Source organism: Mytilus trossulus, chromosome 13 (genome assembly GCF_036588685.1).
Source record: "Mytilus trossulus isolate FHL-02 chromosome 13, PNRI_Mtr1.1.1.hap1, whole genome shotgun sequence".
Classification (NCBI taxonomy): domain Eukaryota; kingdom Metazoa; phylum Mollusca; class Bivalvia; order Mytilida; family Mytilidae; genus Mytilus; species Mytilus trossulus.
Window position 1 is genome coordinate 50,270,017 of NC_086385.1, and position 21,893 is coordinate 50,291,909.

A 21,893-nucleotide genomic window follows, 5' to 3' on the forward strand; every position below is an offset into this window, starting at 1 on the left:
AGGCACAGCCGAGTCACTTTCAATTTTTTCTTTGAGTAAATTGAACTATCACTTGCTTGTAGATATTTCACCGAAAGTTATTATCTTTAACTTACTTGTTGACAGTTTTAATGAGAACAATGTAATTATTCTTTGTCGTGACTAAAGGATTGTTAAAGCCATTATAGATAAAGCTACAACGTAGTTTTTGTTCTGTTTTATTTATATATGAAATATTTGCCGCCGGACGATACGCCGTCAGCTAATAATCTTACTACAAAACCCATATGGGTAGTTTTCCGTCTTCAGTTTTCCACATGTAATTTATCCTCCCGAATATACATGTTATATTTGCCACTGAACATTAACCAATCACCAATCAAGCTGCATATAATACAATAACAATTACTACGTGGTAGAATCTTTAGTTTGAAGTGTAATGTTTTGTGAACTTGTTTTAACATTTCATGTTTGTTTTGTTTTTTTGACAATGGAGATGTCTGCTTCTGTTCAACTAATAATTTTCATATAGTATATATGTTTTCCTTTTTTCATGCTAGTTTTCTTGCTGCCTGTTGGTTAATTTGTTCTCTTCGGTATTCAGACTTACACTTTACATGTGGTCACCAGGATTTAGGCAGATGAACAAATAGCACTTGGCTTTAAACCCAACACACTATCAATGATATTTACTGCATATGTACCCTACTCTCCTTTTATTCAAATATAAATAAACATCCTTAAAAGTGAAGGTTGAGCAGAAAAAGTTTTATACAATTTTGTAAGAGGCGGGTTTTGAGGAAACTAAATAGATGATTATTTATGGAATCACTGGAGCATGAATTGAGGTTATCCCTTCTTTTGTAGACGGTGTCCCCTCCTTAATTTATGAAAATATCTGGATCAATAAACGTTTGTAGAACAATATAACGAATAAAAATATTAGATGTCGTTAGAAAAATTTAAAAACATAAATTATAAATACATTGAGCGAGATTAACAACGTCATTCTAGATCATGTTTATGTTTATTCTATCCAATACCAGCTAATTGATTTTTGTACAGTTCAATCTCGTGTCATGTTTGACAGCTCGTGTTTTTTAATGTGATATCTGTTTTCGTTCTGTTTATTCTGTTATTTTAATGTAAATTGTATAATTAACCGAATACAGTGAAACTTTTCTGTTTTGGTAGATGTTTTCTTTATGACTTATTTTTTTTCTTTTGCGGCTAACAGTTCCTCTACCATAAATATGTGAAAAATAAAAAGTTTTTTTTTAATTTTACCTCAACTATAGCTACATTTTGTACGTCATACCGTGTATTACCGTTAGAATATTGCGACAGTTTTTTTTCCCTATATGGCTTCTATAAGCTGTATTGGCTTAATAATACTGAAAAGGACCAACAGACAAATAGACAAACAACAAAACACAAAACACAAAACATAACAAAGAAAACCATAGACTTAAGTAAGATGAACCCTACAATAAAAACTGAAGATGATATCAGATTTTTCGGAAGAGTATGCAGATTATCCTGCTCCACATATGGGACCCGTTGTATTGTTATAGTGAATGATGCAGGATTCATGTTGTGTAGTGCATAATGTTCTATGCCATACGTAGACAGCTTACACCATTAGCACTGCAAACTATATAAGTCTATAAAGATGGATGTCTTGACACATTAGCAATGCTCCCTTTGTTGCAATGTTGGATACCAACCATGCTTTGATTCAATTGATAATGTCTTTATCCAGGCTTCGGCTTATAGAATTATATAGGATCCATTATTTCCACTTTCTCAAATACTTGTTTATACAATAGTAAATCAAATCGTTAGAAAACTGGATATAACCACTAATGTTATTTTGTCGGAATTAAGACTTGGTATTATTGGAAATCTATTGTAAAGCTATGGACATGGTTGGTCATTTCTCTGTATAAGGACACGATCTGTCATATTCTATTTCTTCAGAAACAATAATATGTTGCAATTTCTCAGAAACCTCAAGCAGAATGTGTTGTGCTTAGAGTTATTTCTTGGCGGGAAGAATTATTAGGTCACGTCTTAATATATTGAAATCGAGTCTATGTAGATGGCACTTTTAACATTGAATTTCATCTGTTAATTGCTTTATATTACTAAATGGAAACAATCAGTTCGGGGAAATGGAACATCGCTATTAAGTATCAGACCTTGATTAAAAATGAATGAGACAGTCTTTTGTAAGCCATTTTACTTTATAACAATGTATGTCAGCAATGGAGAATGGTTTGGAGCATAAGTATGAGTTTTTATCAGTTAAATGGGCATTAAAGAATCATGAACATTTATATAAAGGATATTTGCAATAGCCCTGGCCAGAAGTTGTAATACTTTGACTGGAAGCAAAGTGATTTAATTTGTTTTGTGTTAAGAAGGTGTTTTTTCTTTTAATAATCAGTTTAATTGTTTACCTGAAAACCGAATTTCTAAAACTAAAGGGTAATGTTTTGTCAATTTACTAAAATGTACAGAGAACAAAATTTGTGAAAAAATTGCCTGAATGACAATGAATGCATTGATTCTGAAGTAAACTATCAAACAAATGAAATACTATTGTGATTAATTTGTACAAATTTAAGGGGCGATAACCGGTTCGAAAAAACGTAATAATTTAACGCGACACTTTCGGTAAATAGAAATTGCGACATACTTAATTCTACAGTAGGTCACGCGGATTTGATAGGTCACGTGATACTAAATAATTGTCATTGCGGGCGTCTTAAACTTCCGGTCTCCTATTAAATGGTAAAGATAAAGACAATATATGACCCTTTACTTTTGTTTGCCATTCAAGAAATAAACTAAAAGCAGCGCCTCTCAAATGAAAATAAATCACCTACGTCAGACTAAATTGGTAAAAATCGTTTGATAATGGTGCTATTATAGCCGTTTATGTCATAGTAGTATAAAACTACATCTAAATCCGTCAGTGAAACGTTTATTTCAGACAAAGTGCAATAATTCTTCGCCTTATTTTGTTTACAATGTTCTTCTTTTTGGATTACAAATCAATGCCTTCTACTAAAACATATCGAATCTCGTACAGCATAATTGCTAAGTGAAATATTTACTCGATACAAACCGTCTTTGACTCCGAATATTACAAAATTACTACTTGCTCCAGACTTTATAGTTGATAAAAAGAAATGCAAGCGTGCACTATTAAGATAACGTTACAAATACAAAAAGTTACTGTAACTTCTGGTGATAATGATTGAGATCAATATTTTTACTGACAAACGATTATCCATATTCAAAATCAATTGTGTGGTGTATACCATCTAACTTAAGGTTCGGTGTTTTTATCCATTTTAAAATTATCCATTGCATTCTTGGAAAAATATCAAAACAGGAAAGTTAAAATTAGTTAGAATGTCCCTTTTATATCTTTATCCTCTCTGTTACAGAGCTATGAAAAATTGCACAAACAAAAGCAATTGTATTAAAAAAGTACTTTTCTTGTATGATACTAGTCATTGAACGTTTTAAAGCTTTGAACTCATTCAAATTGTTTTTGTCTGTAGATAATTAGATTATTTCCTTTCCAATAGCATATAGTGTGTTTAATTGGGTTAAGTGATACCATTGTCTATATACACGAGAGTTAAAATTGAAGTTTAAAGTAGACTGTGCTGTTGACATTCATTATTGACTTAAAACCAAAAGTTGTTCTCCCATTATAAGATTTTCACAGAGTTTTAAATTAGTCGTTCATATATATAGCCCATTGTTGTTTAACCCTAATATATTTTTTGAGGAAAGGGTATGTTAGTACTCAAACTGAAAAGAGAAATTAGCAATATGTCAATGAGACAACAATCCGACCAAAGAGCAGAAATAGTCTAACAGCCACCAATGGATCTTCAACACAAGGAGAAAATTCCGCACACGGAGGCGTGCTTCAACTGGCCACTATAAACAATGATATATATTAGTTTATTGAAAAGGGGCGACATATTAAAATCCAAAACATAAACAGGAACTAAGATTAAAATCATACAAGACTAGCAAAATCCAGAGGCTCCTGACTGGACAAAAGAAACTTAACATGACAATAATACTAAAATTCTTGAAAAGCTTTGTACCTGTATGATGAACAAAGAGGATCAAACAGGCGCTGATATCATTTTCCTTACAACTACTATTTTCGCCGTTATGGCCATATGAGCAAATATAGAAGTATAGAGAATCAGAATTCTAAAGTGAATCATTCAAACACCATGTATTAATGAAACTTCGTCACTAATTTTGGTAAAGACTTAAGCTGAAGAACGCCTCCGGGTGCGGGAATTTCTCGCTACATCGACAACCTGTTGGTGACCTTCTGCTGTTGTTTTTTCTATGATCGGGTTGTTGTCTTTTTGACTTATTCCCCATTTCCATTCTAAATTTTGTTAGTTTGTGATTTTTTGGAATCAATGCAGTTTGCAAGAAATAAGGAAAGAATTTGCAATATAACATGATTGCATATAATTCTTACACAGAAATAGCAAAAACAAAGAAAACAATGTTCAGACTTTAATTATGTGAAGAAGAGTTTTAGCTAATAAGTAACTTTCTGCATTCTATACAAAGAGAACAATACACCAAGCTGCATACGTCTTATTAAGTTAACTTAATTAATCATATCGCGGACAGCTATACTCTAGTGTATTCCGCCAATATAGTCCCGGTCTACCGCATGACAGCGAAGTGATAAATGAACTTATTAATGAAACACTATGGTACATAAAACGTATCTCATAGGTAATACCGCCACAATTTGTGAACTATGTTGAAGGCGGATAACTTTCAAATTAGTAGCCAATTTTAGAATCTTACGTCAGCGTTAAATCTAGTCAGCTGCGTATATTGACCTATTGTCTTAAGTTTGTTTCAAATTAAGGTGGTACCCAACACCTTAGCTAAAATTAATTTGGCTCGTTTAATTTTCATAAAATTTTGTCAAAGTATTTACTTTGATCCTTTGACAAAAATATAAAAATTTCAAAAATTTTGAACCAACCGTTTTATCAGAAAAATTACACTGGTTATAGAGCAGTTTGAAAAAGACTTATTTTGATCATTGAGAAGCTTAATATTCCCTTAACAACACAACGTAATTAAAACGTTTAGCTGATTTTAAAGAGTTATCTCCCTTTAGTGTTAGGTACCACCTTAAAACAGTATCAATGATTAAAATATTTAAGCAAGATCTACTTTCCCTCATGGAGCACCAAAGATCATCCTAGCTTTTTAACGGGTTTGTGCTGCTCAGTGTTTTTGATTTTTATTTAGTGCTTTCTAGATTTGTATTTTCCGGTTCTGGCAGGATTGTACTTTGACTCTCTTGGGCTAATGCGTTTTAATGGTATCTTCTGATGTTTGTTAAAACCGCATGCAAATACGTTCAAAGGTATCCACCAAGTTGTTGTGAGACCACACAAAACAAATAGCATAATGATTTTTGTTTACCGAAGAATAATAAAGGTAGAATAAAAAATAAACAAAAAATAATTGTATTAACAATTTTTTGGATCTGATTTCAAAATATTCGATAGTTGGTCCAACGTTTAATAAACTAATTATAAAATATGTTACTACAGAAAAATAAAAAAATAAAAATTTCATTCACATTTTACCTAATAGCGAATATGCTTGGTATTTGAATTTTGTTTGAATAACGTCCAGTGATAATTTGTTCTTGTATATTCAGTGTTGGCTATTTAAAAGTAGTATAACTTAGTACATAAAGGTCCCCTGGGATGACGCAATGCACGACACAATTTCAAAACAATTGTCTATTTATGTTACAGTTACTTCTGAATAAAGCATTTCCGAATGGTCCTAATAGGGCATTTTCAAATGGTACTTATAGAACACAAAATTCTTATCGAGAAATCAATTCCAGCTTTAATTCACTATAGAACTTCATTTACAAGTTTCCGGGGAAATTGATAGATTTATAATTAACATTTTAATGGTCTTCGAATGTGAATTAGTTCACCATTAATGGTTTAACTTCTGCTGTGACGAAATGTAATGTCTTGATTAAAAGCAGGAAACCTTCAGAAAGATTTACCATATACATATATAATCATGGTTATATTTCATTTTTATAAAGAAAACCAGCGTGCTTTCGATGGTTTTGAAATATGAACTGGAAGATCTTTATTTAACATTAAATTAGTCAATCGATTGATTGAATATAACCTTGAATGGCGAATACATTGATAAAACTGAGTTCTTGACCGAGGAGTTCCAAAGGTATAAGGGCGGGAAAGTGATCGTCTTCTATATAGGCTCTTTCGACGTTTTAAGTGCCGTCATTCGAGGCAAATAATATCCAAAATATGAACACTTATTGGCTCCTTTTGGTGCGATCCTATTCGCTGTTTCAGAAAAAACAAATTCTCTAATAATCTAAAATATTGTGATTGTTTTAATATGAACGTAACAATTGAAATTTAACTAAAGATGTAACGTTATTTTCATTTTGTTTGTATGAACAATGAGATTACCCATAGTCCTTTAGATTCGAAAGAGACGAATTCAAATATCTCTTAAGGAGTAATAAGAAGTAGAAAGTATAGAAATGAAACTAAGGCCTAAATACACCATGCACCATTGTCATTACGTTCAATCATGAGTTTAGCCTTGAAAATCTAAAAAATTAAATACAACGGATTAGCTTTGTATTCCAAGAAACCAAATCATTTCATGTCTAAGTGACTTCTGTTTTCTTTTGTAATCACGTTAAATTACAATAATTTCTAAGAAAATAATCTGCTGTTCTAAATTTTGGATAAAACCCTATAATGTTTCTCAGTAAATCAAATTGTTTATTTCTTTGATAACAGTAATTTAAACATGCTAACGAGGATAGCTTTATAATTGTACAAAATGTTTATAATATTTAGCCATCTGCAATGGCAAAAATTACATGTTTTCTTTTATATATTTATTTCATAATTTAAACAAATTGCCCTCTCTGGGTCTTAACACTTGTAGTATATAAACAATAATCAAAATTCCACGTTAGAGGACAGATGTAGTTTGATAAAGGTGATCTTATAAAAAAAACTACGCTGGAATAGTGCTGTTGCACTGAAATAACTAAACACCTGAGTCCTAACCAGGTTTCTAGGGGGTCTCTTTGGGGGGGGGGGGGGGGGGTGTTCCGATCCCAGATCCCGTTTACTGTTTTGTCAGATTCCCGTATCCGGATTACACTATGTACGTAAGCAATTCTCATTTTTTTGTCACTTCCCGGGTCCCGCTAGACCCCATTTCCCTTTTTCACGACATATAAATTTGACTTTCACGTGTCACGCTTACAAATAATCAGCAATCCCGCGTCACGCTTAGACCCCAATGAGACCCACTTTTTTTTGATGTTCAGTATTAAGTTTTCTTTGTGGTTGTTTGTTTTTATTGTGAATTGTTTCGTCGTTTTAGTTTTTTGCCATTGTATAGCCTGTTTTTACTTTGTCTGGAAACAATATACGTAAGAAAAAACCAAGGATCAAGTCTGATATATATAAAATTGTAAATGAATGATAAAGGAAAATTTGATCCAAGAATACGACTTCCCCGTATAACTAAACAATATAAACAATAGTTTTTCTCTTCCGGTATACATAATTTAAAGGAACAGGTTGAAGAACCAAACCACTTATGCCAAAAGAAGAATCGGAAATCGAAGTTAAGACGTCATTATAAGATCATACATTTAAAAAACACTGAAGTTTTATTTACTTTAATGAAGTCGATTTTATGGTCGATATCATTTCATCGGTTACGTAGGTGGTTTAAAGACATTGTTCTCTTTAATTGTGTTATAAAATGTAGAAGTTCAATTGATTCAGACAGTTCCATTACCCTGTAAAATGTAGAAAATGAAGTTCAATCTTATTCTGTGAATTTTATTTTTCAATGGACAGAAAGTACATTTACATGAAGCACATACATACAGTGAAAACTGTCTCAACCGAATATTTCATAAACCGATAACCTGTCTCAACCAAACATGTTCTAAAGTTCTATCAAAAGTTATATGTAACTGTTGTGAACATGATTTAACCAAAAAACCTGTGAAATCCAACCCAAATCTGAAGTCCAGAAGAGGTGCTAACGTTTATACAGGATTCACTGTAGAGCGTTGTGTATCAAACAGCCATTTCCATTTACCACAGGAAACGAACATTCTGAAGGGTACCTTTAGTTCAATTTTAATTAAAAAAAAACAAACTCATGCCATTTAAAATGTATTCTGTCAATTACCGTATTTAACTTGGAAATTCTCTCTTTCTTTGTACTTTAAAAAACGCCATTTTTACAATACTTCCCCAACATTTTATTCTTACGTCATCTGTGAGCGTAACAACTGATTCTAGAGGTCAGATTAATCAGCTAGACCGGAATAATCAATCCATGTCCAATTTTGTATCAGAAATTAAATCGTCCTTTATCAGACGGTCCAATTTATTGACAGACAATTGTTATGTTGCTTAATATAAACGCGGGAATGATATAGATCATCGTTCGCGTCCGCGATAATGGCGGGCTACTTGATAGATGACAACATAACGATTTAATTACATTTTATCAATAGTGACGTTTTGTTCTCCGTAAATTAGTTTTCGGCGACAAATAATAATTTAATGTACAAACATATCCTTATATTAAGTCAAAAGAATTACAGACAAGTAACTGAAACATACATTTCAACATGAATCATTTGGTTTTCACCCACACAATATAGTATATAGGATCGAGCACTAAGTTATTGTTAGAGAAATAGTATTTTCTGAGGAAGGGAAGTTTTTATGTATGCTTTTTTACTTACTAGTATACAACAACAAAATTTTGCTAAAATCTGATGCATGTAATCTTGAATCTCATACCCTTAACACACAGTTGTTTGTTATTTAGCACATACATTGCTTCACTTTTTGGAACACATGAAATTGAAACACACAATAATTCACGAAAAATGCTTAAATTTCAACCAAGATTTCGAAAACACAAAGAATAACCGAAGCAGCTAAGAATCCAACACTAGAAGTGTTTTATGTATAATTCACTTACATGAATTTTCATTTCTTTTGGGTCTTTTTCGATATTGAGAACGAGGTGATAGTTTTAACCTCACAACAGTTATTACTGCATCTTAAACCTACAGTAGGTAAACTCGAAAGTGAGTTTCAGTCTCTCTTTTCACGAAGCATTCCGTCTTTTTTCGTTTTAGATATATATATTTTTGTTATTCTCAAGTGTAGTTCATTTCCCCTATTATATCTATCAATATTATTCAACTCATAAATCTATAAAAGTACAAGATAAAGATTTCTACGTTTTGAATACCATGCTTGTATTGTTCTATTGGATAACACATTATTATCAGGAAACTGTCGCATGCTGAAAGCAACCTAGGTTACCATGACATCGAAATAAAGACTTGATTGAAGTTTGTACACCTGTATTTACAAATCGACTTTTTATTAATCACTTGATTGATTCTGTGTTATTATATTTTATCTCTATTCATCTAAATATTCCCCATTGAGACTGAGTTACGGAAATCTTACGGTTCTATTGAGACTTGGTTCCGGAAATTATACAGTTCCATTAAAAATTTGGTTTGATAAATCTTACCGTTAAAATAAAAGTTATTCAATATTTCCTCCTAATGAATGAATTTTATAAAGATTCAAACATTTATTGCTAATTACACGGATTTGGTGTATCCTGTAGCAAGAAGAGTTCTTGAAGAACTTACTTGAGCAAATGGCAATCCCTGGGAATTATATAAAAAACATAAAATTTATATAATTTTCCATCCAGGCCTTAAAATAGATTAAACAAAAATAGATAAGGTATACGTGAGCAGTTGTACTTTCCAAATATGTGACCAATAATTGGGCGTGTAATGCATATGTTGATACTTCTCAGACTTTTTCATAGCCAATGCATTGCTTAAAGATTGTTGCGCAATCTGTTAAAAATGTCTCACGGTATTGCTCATATACATTTGTACCTAAACGATAAACAAGATGAATGGATGTAGACTCTATGTATAACTCATCCCCTTGCATTGTGGGAGAAGACACAGATGTGCCCAAACCATTTTAAACCGTAATTCAAACATGTATCCCTATTCTATATTTAATTCATATAAGCTTGTTCAATTATTGCTTAAGTGGCAATTGTTTGATTAGTATACTAAAAAAAGTGAATTCTTTCATCGTCGTTATTTAAATTGAAAACAATCAATGGTGTTTAAATGATACTAAAATGTCATTGTTATAAGAATTGATTTCCTTTTAAATGTGTCGTTCTTTAAATAATTCCAACTGGTTTTATGCAATTCCCCAACGATTCAGGTTTTCGACCTGTAATGGCTATTAGTTTAGGCAAATGAAATAATGCATTCATCGCTTGGCAGGTAAGAATTTTTAACCTTCACAATGAAGAGCTATGTTTTTTTCTTCTCTTCATTGAAGAGTAATTGAAGATCGTGTATTTGCATTATCCCTATAGTAAAGATATGTACAGATGCTTCGAATGCATCGTGTGAAATAAGGTATCAATTTCCTCTAGACAGTTATGTAATTTACAATTTGGTAAATGTAACTTTTGTATATTATTTTAGAGTAAGGATCATGTTGCACGATTTGCAGTAGAATCTGCTACCTTAACGTTTTTATACGACATGTAGACAGGTTTAAGGAAACTTTTAGGAAGGCAAGGCAAATCTCCAAAATAAGCATGTAGGAAAAAACTACCACAAATAGGTTGTCCAAAAATTCATGATAATACTATGATGACTGCGAATTGTATTGTTTGTATCCTACCCTTTTTGTAGCTATCTTCATATATGTACACCCCACTATTCTATTTTCATATTTATACTCTGAAAATTAAAACAGATACATGTAGTTGTGTTACAGCTTCTTATTACTTTTATGAAGGTTTTCTCTTTCATCAAAATAAACAAACAAGTATGATGGAGACATTTCATTAAATTTCGCCGTTTCTGAATCTAATGCATTCTGGGTAATATTTTCAAAAGCGAACACAAAAGCTTGGTGATGGGTTTAAACCGTTCTAAAACAATGGAAATTCAACTAATGATCTGACGTTGTTTTCATTTTGGTGTACGAGCAATGAAATTACCCATAGTCTTTTAGATTCTGAAAAGGCGAATTCGGTATGGGCTTTACATATTGTTGAAGGCCTGACGATGACCTATAATTATAATAATTGCCTTGAGCTTTGTCATTTGAACTCTGGAACTACAACAAGAAATCACATAATCAAAAAAACAATTATAAGGCTCTATATGGTATATCAATATACTTTTTGAATGGTAGTTATACAAAGAGTCTTGAGATAACCTTAATGCATTTTGTTGTCCCACTCCGACTTGGTATTATGCTTTGTATATTTTTATCCTTTCTTTGTTCATACTGTGCAATACCAACATTTTAAGGCCTGAATAAACGGAATTCATATTGCTCACTGTTGAAGATCGTACGATAACAAATAGTTGCTTATAGTCACGTCATTATGACAGTTTTGAATGGTTGTCTTATTTCTACCCAAATTGTAAGTAGTTCAATTACATGAAAAGATTACATGTATATGAGAACAAACTAAATAAATGGAGATAGTTGTGCAAGGTATCAATATCATGCGTTCTTTTGTTTTTCTTAAAAAGGTAGACTGGGTAAATTTTCTCGTTTGCATGGTTTAACACTAGACATTTTGGGGGTTCTTTATATGTTGATGTACACGTACGGTGTGAACCGAAGCTTCTAGTTGAAGTCCTCTTAAATTGTGACTTGGATGGAGAGTTGTTTCAGTGGCACTCATATTACATCTTCGTATATCTACATTATTGTATAAACATGTCAAAAGAGTCATTAATTTTTTTCTTTTCCTTGTTTTCTTTTATATCAGATATGTGAGATTAAAAAATATATCTCCATTGATATGACTGTACAACATATTGACTACATTTCAAATCAGTTCTTTCCTCCATCGAACTTCACCTTCTTCTTTACGTTTTATGACTTAAAGCTCTCTTCCACTTGTTATGTTCATTTGAATGTGGGAAATTCAAAGGATTGTATCAAATTTCCCTAATTCAACCTACATAAATGGATTTTCTCTCAACATATAAGATGTGTCTATTGTCCATTTGATGTTATTATTGCGCTAAATGAAATCACTCGGAACATTTCTGATGTTATTATCGCGTTGATTCAAATCACTTGGAACATTATGAATTGGAATGAATCGTTAATCACACATATAAGACCGTTTTAATTCTTTTGAAGCAATATGCAATCTACAATTTATTCATAAACTGCTACAGTAATTGTATATCGATCGGCTGCCATCAGTAATCTCTTAGCTCACTTCCGGTATGAGTACAGGTTTTGATTATTTGTAGTTATTATAACAACAAAAAAGTTTGTCCCACCAGTACCAATTATTTCTCCCATAAAATGTTTTTGAAGTGTAATTTTTATTAGTCTAAAACATAAGTATTTAATAAAGCTTGATTATCAGACTGTTTGTTTTCCATTCGTACCCCCTCGGAGATTATCGATCATGAGGCTACAAAGAACGTGTGATGTGATTAGTTTTCTCTTTACTCATGTATTTGTCAGCCATTGATCAAAGCATTAACTATCGGAAGGCTAAACCAAATTAGGTTGTTATTTTAGATTATCGCTTAATGTGCATTTACTCTACATTGTGTTCTCATGGGTTTTGATGAAAAATATTCCTATAAAGAAAATATATCTATAATAGTCTGGTGTCTCGGAAAACGGTTAGAGTCTCATTTTGTTTTTATTTCGAAAAAAGAAAAACATAAGATTTTATTTTAAACCAATGCAATTGTTAGCGTTTTATTTCTGTTTATTTTTTTAATTATCTTGACTCTAAGGGTTAAAGTTTTAAGATATTTTTGAATTGGTGGGCATACAAATGTATACGGAAACCTAGATTCCTTATCAATAACATATGGTTTGCTTATTATAACTAGAGTGATTCTAAAGGGAAAACTGTACTATTTATTCTGCCATAAGCGACAATATTAACATTTTCTAAATTTACCACTTTTTAAGATAAAGACCTGGATAAAACATTTATATGTTGTGTTAGTACTTTATTATTCTGTTTTGAAAATTAAAGCCAAATAGTATCATGGCCAACTTCCAACGCAGCTTGTTTGTGTTATCCATGCCCACCGTCATTTTGTTCCATATTTATGAAATTTTGCAAGTCTTTTCGAATAATTCTCTGCAAAATATTTCAATAGGTTTCAAAATTTATATTGAAAATATACAAACTGCAGTTATTCATAGATAAATAAAAAATATATTTTACCCTTACATCCAATCACAGCGCTCCTAATTTGACTTCCTTTACTAATGCTGGGAAAATGTAATACTACCGTTTTCCCTATATTTATAATTCAGTGAATGTTAATTTGATTAATAGAGTTTTATGTTTAACAATACGTGTCAATATAAACACTATACAAGTTAACCATGAACGGATATTTTACAAGAAAACAAAAAATAATACTTTTGTCTAAAATATAAAAGTTTGTTGCCATGATTACTTTTGAAAACATTAATGTTCTTAGTTTAAGCGAGATTTTTAGCCACAATTTTGATATTGCTAAGATTAACCGTAAATTCAAGTATACACCATGTATTTGTTCTTGGTTTTATATGATTGTACAATGTAACAAGTCATGGTTGCATTGAAAACGAGAATTGTTACTATATATATTTTTTTAAACAAACGAAAAGTGAACACGGATTTAGTCTCAAAATCTTTATCAAAAGCTAAGTAAACATAAAGATAATAAATGGTACTAGCAAAACATGTAGTTTGTTACAAATTTAAAAAAAGTTAAAACCTTTTTACATTAATTCTTATTAACCATTTTCTGTCTACAAAACTGAGAAGCTTTACGATGTAGCATTTTTTTTTAACTTAAATTACTGTGAACTTACCGCTTCAGATTTAAGATGAGGCCTAGTAGTGACTATCAGTTTTCATAGGACGAAATATTCGTGCATTAGATTTGTACATGTAATTTGATGACGAGAATGTATTCACGAATTAACGCGACATTCGTAAAGGTAATAACCCTAGAGAATTCCCGAATGTGCAAATTTGGACTAATTTCACTGGCGTTGTCCCTTTGAGGACATCTGCATTTTTATCAAACAAACACATAATTATCATTAGCGGCAATTAAGCAGTAATAAATTTATAAGTTGCCTAAGAGAGTAAGATGGTTCTATAGGTGCTCATTTAAGAATACGCGCGGGGATGGCGGCGTTTACTGAAACAATATAAAGAAAATTTCCACCTTATATGCACAATAATTATTGCTTATTCATTATATAATTCATAACTCTTTGTTTATCATCGCCAATTGATCTCTTATACATAGTGGGGAGATATTCTTTAGTAAAATGTACCAAGGGGTTACAAATAATTGAATAAAATGAGCGCTCCCTTGGGTGATGATAAATGTATCAATTATTTATGCATTTTTGACGTCCATATAAGATCTTCTTCTTGAGGTCTTGCACATGTCCTCACCCGAACGTCTTTCTGAAAGTAACTATTTGTACTGGATCTGTTTTCAACTATTAACTTGGGCATATCTTAAACGAAAACAGTGTAACCCAGTTTTGTAAGAGAAATAGGAACGGCGTCTGGAAAGTGTTTTACTGGATAAAGACTCTCATTTTGATCTGTATGGGCATATATTCAACGAAGCCAAGTCATGAATGTTTTTACACACATTTACCGGAATTATTTTCTTACCAAAGATTTTGCAGTTATATTTCAAAGTGTAAATGTAACAATTTACATTTAGAAAGGATTAAGATCTGTATTATGAAAACGTGAAATAAATTCAGGGACAACTGTCTGGTTTTTAGTTCTAGAGAATCGGATGTTTGCATTTAGGATTACTTCCAAGATCTACAAATTCTGAAATCTCCATAACAAATGTAAGTCTAGAAGTTGGATTAATACTAAATAGTGATGCCTGGAAAAAAAGGAGGCGGAGGGGGTGGGGGTCGACACCACCACCATCACCGTCACAACGAGCGTCGCCATCAGGAGGGAGCGGGAGGTGGTGGCGGGTCCGATCCTTCCCACCCTTCTGGTCATGAAATACCAATGGGCGATTTGCAAGCCCCTTTAATGGATTACTTTTTACCGGACGGGTAAGAGTCGATATCTGATAAATAAAGTTGTTTTTGTCGTTCAGTTGCTGTCTCACTGACGTATACCCAATTTCCTTTTCTTCCTTTAAGATACATTGTATTCACGGAGAATCCGGGGAAACATATATTTTATTAAGCATATTATATATTTTTCTTTGAAATTTTAATAGAAGAACAAAAATGAATTAACAGATTTTTGATTCAATGAATTCATTTGGGAGATACAAATTGAAATAGAATAAACAAAATAAAGTAATCTTTGTGGTTAAATATTTTTTAATGATTTGGGATTTTAAATTTCGGGATTCCTATTTTTTAAAACTTACTGCTTTTTACTGTGAATTTTCATTGGATAACGTTATAAATTTCATGACATCAATCCGACGATTGATCGCCTGAATCATTGCAAGCAAACGTGTATATTGCAGTTTAAATAATTGTCAGATATGCTCTAATTCCGTTTCAAATGCATTAAAATTTAGATACAATTAGTGTATCGATATTAAATTGTGCATCAATTTTTAGTATTTGACTATGAACAATTTTTTTATGAACAAATTTTAATCATAGATTCAAAAGTAACTAATATATGTCATAAAACGAATATTGACCATTACTTCTTGTAACAATATAATAACCATTTGATGTGTTTTTTAATTAACCAATGAAATTTTATCCGATTTAATAAAAACCCTTTGTTCTGCCTTTTGAAGTTACAATGTTAATAGATTTTTTTATTTTGAAGCTAGCCTTTTATTATCAACAGAGGCATCAATTTATTGGCCATTGTTCATTGATTTCTGTTAGAATGTCTTTTAATTAACGTAATTATCTGCCAACGTGCCATTTAAACTGAACCTAAAACATCTGTCGTTGACACTCTTTTCTTACTGGTTAATTTACATACGTCACCGCTATAGATCTAACGACACAATATGTGTTTGGCGACAAATTGAAAAACTGACCAGTCCAAAAACTTCCGTCCTCAAACTTTACGTCACCGCTATAGAACTAACGACACAATATGTGTTTGGCGACAAATTGAAGAACTGACCAGCCCAAAAACTTCCGTCCTCAAACTTTACGTCACCGCTATATATAGAACTATTTTTACAAAATGTATATTCATTGAACAATAAATTGAGGAGCCAGTTCAAGCCTTCGTCCTCATACTTAGCGTAATTTCGACCTAGCGTTATTGCAAATGGTTGATTGATGTTTGGGTCAGCGCAAAAGGGATATTGTATAGCATTGAGTTATTCAAATGATGTTTCAAATTATCATTTCTGCCAAAATGAGCATCGTTCCATTAATGCTTTACAAAGGCTGATTTGAGACATTTAAAACGATAAAAAAAGGCTTTGTTCCCATTTATGATTATGTCTTGTTATTGATGCTTTGGACCAATAAAAACGGCCAAACATGACGATCGTTTCACAGTTACATTGTAATCGTGTGAGGGCATTCGGCAGTCCTCGGTAGAATCCGCTACTCTCTTTAGAAGAGGATACGGAATCGGCCGAGTTGAGACGAATGCGTGTGAGGGCTGTAAAGCTAGTCAAGATCGTTAAAATCTCCCGTCATCATCGTTCTACAAATCAGTTCTTACATTAGAAAATGTCCTAATTTGATTGTTTGATAGTATAACAATACGTTGTTTTAGAAATTTGTTTTAATCTGAGAGTAACCGGCAATACTTGATCGTAGAATTCCTGTTACACCTGTTGAAAATTGATCATGATGTTACAAACAAAATTAGGATCATTGAAAAGGCGATATCTTTCAAACTCTCTCTTGATAGTTGTTATCCATTCGTTTGATGTGTTTGAGGTCTTGATTTTGCCATTTGGTTATGGACTTTCTGTTTTTAATTTTCCTCGGAGTTATATTTGTGTTATTCTATTTTTTTTTCTCTCGAATACTGTATTTAAAAGAAGTAAAGATATCGTCCCAGACAAAATGATGTACTTTACAGTAATTAAAACATTGTCGATTTTATTGGTCTTATCCGGGTCTTATCCGCAGAACAATTTCCTTTTTTTCTGTCCTGAAGATTTTATTATTGTTGCAATCGTCATAAAAGATTGGATTTAGGTCATGTGATCTCATGTTAATTGTTGTTTTATTTTATCAATACGTCCCGAGAATATCGAAATTATTGATGCAAAGAGTCATCCAAACTTTTGTTTCTTTGTTTTGCGACTGGTTGCAGGTACTTTTTTTTCAATGGTTTGAGATACTGACAAAAATATACCTTAATAATGCAGTCGTTATATAACACTACCCTCTACGAAGGTTGTATATATTGTAAATGAGAGAGACGATCACTGGGAGAGCCTGAATTATTCGGATTGGAACATAATTTATATTAAAAAAAAACGTTTAAAAAAAAAATCGAAATGAAGAACTGAAAGTTGAATATTGGTCTGGGTTTTGTTATTAAATCTGTGTTTAGTTTGAAAGCTTTCTTTGCACGTAAATATTTATAAAGTACTTTCTGTTACTGTAGTTCTATGCCTATGAGGATACACATGTTATAACTCTGTATTTTTACACGAAAAATTTCTCAATTTGTACATAATAAAGTCTATTTCATTGTTGATGCTACTGTATTTGAACTTTCATTTACTTAATTATCAAATTACTTCCCTCGGTATTCCCTTTTTTATGACTAATGTAAACGATATGTTAAATGAAATTGAAAAACAACAAAAAATTACTTCGAAGGTCTGTATATTGAATTTTCATGTTTACAACTCTTATCAAAAGAGAAATTATATAAATTGATTTATATGTCTACGAGGCATCCTTAAAAAATGATATTAAAAATGTAAACAGACGTTTACAATAAACGGTACGCTTTATAGTTCTGCGTCGGAAGATCATTGTTTTATCGACCATTGGGCGGCTGCTATCATAACCTAATAAAGCTTTTCAATGACCAAGTTGTGTAATCAGTGTTATTCTGAAGCTTAAGTTGTCCTTGCATTTACTACAAATGGTCGGTGCTATGATAACCATTATAAAACTTTTCAATGACCAAGTTGTGTAATCAATGTTATTCTGAAGCTTACGCTGTCCTTGCATTGACTACCAAAAGGACAACTGCATAAATAATTAAAATCGTCATCGATTTGTTTACACGTTTAGGACAGGAGTTAATATGGTTAATTGAAATAGAATCCACTCTTAATAATCAATGACAACGTATCCATAATTGTACATGAAGATTCTATTTTTGTTCACGCATGACTAAAGATGGCTGTCAAGTTTTACACTTCATTTACATGAAAGGTCTGTTGGGATCACACCAAAAATGAATAGTAAATAATTACCAACAGAGAAATGAATATGTTAGTAAAATATATATGGGAAAACAATTCTTAGTAGATTGCAATGTATAAAAGAATTTTAGATGTTTGGTAGGATATTCTAGCTCGTATTTTGACACGTACACAGAAGGCCAAATTCTTGAAATAGAAAGGCTACATTTTAGATGTTAAAAAAGAGGTCACTGCAACCTGTATACAAAGTAAAATAACACCAATACTGAACTGCGAGAAAAATTAAGAACCGGAAAGTCTCAAATATTTTTCTTTCGTAATGCCAATTCAATGTTTTAATGTTTGAGCCATACCGATTCTTGTAATGGCAATTATAACACAAGGAGGCTTATAAGGTTATCAATTATGTCTACAAGATAACTGTAATAGTGACGTCAAATTGATGTTCACTTGGCAATTTTGCAAAATTTGATTACCCTTGTCAAAATGTCTGAGAAACTTGAAAAGGTACACTGTACTAATAGTTCAATAACTCAAACACGTCTTGCATCACTTTTGTTGCTTGTGATGTCAGGCAAGAACAAAATGAAATCGAGTTCTGTGTCGGTCGATATTATATTAGTTTGAACTGTCAAAATAAACAAATATACTAGAACAAAATGAACTAATTTTGTTGAGATTTATACCATGGGGAGATAGGAATGTAATTGTTTTTTTAAAATAAAGTCGCGTTCTAGTTGTTAATTTCTGTTTAATTATGGTCTCCTGTGCAGAGAAGTCTCATTGACAATCATACCACATCTTCTTTTTTTATATACCTGCACAGTTATACACATTTTTCATTTCTTTTAATTTTTAATATTGTCTTCATCTTTTGTTTTTGAAATTCGATGCTGGTAGTTGACAAACTCTTGTATTTTAGGGTTCTGAGTTGTTCCCTTTTATTGTCCATTGTCATCTGTGCTTCTGTTCTGTAATTACTTTCTGGTCTTTATACCTATTTGACATTAATTATAAAGCATAGTTAGAGGGTCAGAACGAGGTTTACAGAAAAACTAAAACATATTTAATATTGAAAAAGACAAAATAGAGAAAATAGGGCGAAATATAATCAAGGATAATGATAATGCACGTTTTTATAAAGAGTTAGATAATAACGACGAAAAATAATAGAGAAACATTTCCCTCAATGTTAAAAGTCAAGAAACGAAGACTCTTACTAAAAAGTAAAACCCTCTTATACAGTAAACCATGACCCTTCGTAAAAATCTTTTTTAATAAATAGAAAAAGACTTTGCAAACTTTATACGACGGATTTCGAATGCAAAGCCTTATCTTCTTATCCCCCTTTAAAGCATTGAAGGTATAGATCAATGAGACAGCAACACATCGACACAAATAACCAAATCAAATATCGTCTTTCTCGTTTTTTTATATAGATTAGACCGTTGGTTTTCCCGTTTGAATGGTTTAACACTTGTAATTTTGGGGCCCTTTATAGCTTGTTGTTCGGTGTGAGCCAATTTAAGGCTCTGGTGTTGAAGGCCGTACATTGACCTATAATTTTTTTTTTTAAATTGTTATTTGGATGGAGAGTTGTCTCATTGGCACTCACACCACATCTTCCTATGTATATTTAACTTACAGTTTAAAATTAGTATATGTCTTTTCCTGTTTGTCTGTATACATTTTCCTTTTAAACGTGATTTTGTACTATTTAAAAGCCATTTTAATGTGTCTTTCTATGATACCTTATTGTTTCAGATTATGGTGAAGGTTGGCACCTGTTAGGACGTTTAAATCCGCCCCATTTGTTTGCACCTATTTTAGTCAGGAGCCTGTTCCTCCGTAGTTGTCAATTGTTGATTTGGTTCACAAGTATTTCTCGATTTATTTAGAATAGACCGTTGCTCTTTCCTGTTTGAATTTTTGTAAACTAGTTATAGCCGGGCCCTTTAGAGCTTGCTGTTCGGTGTGAGCCAAGTTTCCGTGTTAAAGTTCGTACTTTGACGTATAATTGTTTAAACTTTTATACATTGTGACTTGGACGTAGAGTTTTCTCATTGACACCCATACCACATCTTCTTATTTCTATATATGATAGAATTGATTTAGTAATCTATAAAAGATACGACATAAACGTTTAAATCGTATTTGCGTCATTGTAATACAATTTCAAATGCCATATTTGTATTTTGAAATCCGATATCGCCATTTAAATTGAAATAAAAGAATTGCATATCAACTTTATATATCTGAATGTTGCATTTGAAATTTAAAGTAGATTTCTAAAATACGCTGCTTCCTATAAAATATCACAAACCGTGTCTCGTTTCATTTACTTACTTAGGTTTACTTAGGTTCTTTTACTGATACAGGAACTACAGTTCCTCTTCATCAGTCTCTATATCTAAATCTTCTCCACTTCCGGTGATTGGTGATTTATAGTCTTCGTACATCATTGTTTGGTTCTTCCAGTATTTGTCTAGTCTATTCTTAAATGTATTTGTGGTTGGTGATGTTACTATAATTTCGGGTAGTGTATTCCATGTTTTTACCACTCGTAGAGCAAAGGCATTCCTCCTTAATTCTGTTCTTGCTCTCTGTGGAAATATTTTCAGACTGTTGCCGCGTACCCCTGTTTTTTTGCTTTGCTATTTCAGAACTATTTCAGAAAGATTCAAAGCAAACATTGTGAAAATTTGAAGCCACAGATTAAAGTTCGTTCTTTATTTGAACATATTGTATACTGTGGTAAAATATCAAAGTATTTTATAATGATTAAAGAGAATTGAAACAATTGTAAATTTGATAAATTCAGAACAGCGGAAATGACGTTACTGTTTCAGTCACATGACAATCTGTTAGAGTGCGACAAGTACTCCTATTGATCGCTGTAAAGTCAAAACAATTCCGTAAAAAATAAGATTGTGTTGATATTTAGAATCCCGTTAGTGGTTATTTTGTGACTATTCTAAATATTCTTGCTTTTTTTAGGATGTTTTGTTACCTGTTTGATAACGACGTTTTTAGATATTCACCGAGTTGCCTATTTATTTTAGTAGACAAGAGTTATATTGTTTGTCCTTGTAATATTATTTTTACATCTCCTTGTACGAGCAAATTGATTGCCTTAGATTTAAGTACTGAGTATAATGATAAAATTTTAAGTCTTCCAGCTATTTCTATTATATTTTCCTTCATGAAAGTTTATCTCACACGAAGAGCCTAAAATAGAAGCAACATATGCTTAAAACCAAATATGAAGACTTCAAATATTCTTTGAAATATGTTCATGTGTGGTTATATATAACATTTTTTTGAA

At 31.8% G+C, this 21,893-nt stretch overlaps 1 protein-coding gene across 3 annotated transcripts in view; it reads left to right on the plus strand.

The window, feature by feature from the left end:
- LOC134693939 (innexin unc-9-like) overlaps positions 1–21,893 on the plus strand; it is a 132,100-nt gene that overhangs the window by 75,050 nt on the left and 35,157 nt on the right. The window contains exon 1 of one of the 3 annotated variants that reach the window (XM_063554901.1): positions 10,385–10,456. The exons of the other annotated variants lie outside the window; for them this stretch is intronic. Coding sequence (XP_063410971.1) covers positions 10,437–10,456 — 20 coding nt within the window. The 5' untranslated portion in view covers positions 10,385–10,436. Of the gene's footprint in view, positions 1–10,384; positions 10,457–21,893 lie in introns of those variants that run through there. 3 annotated transcript variants of the gene reach the window in all.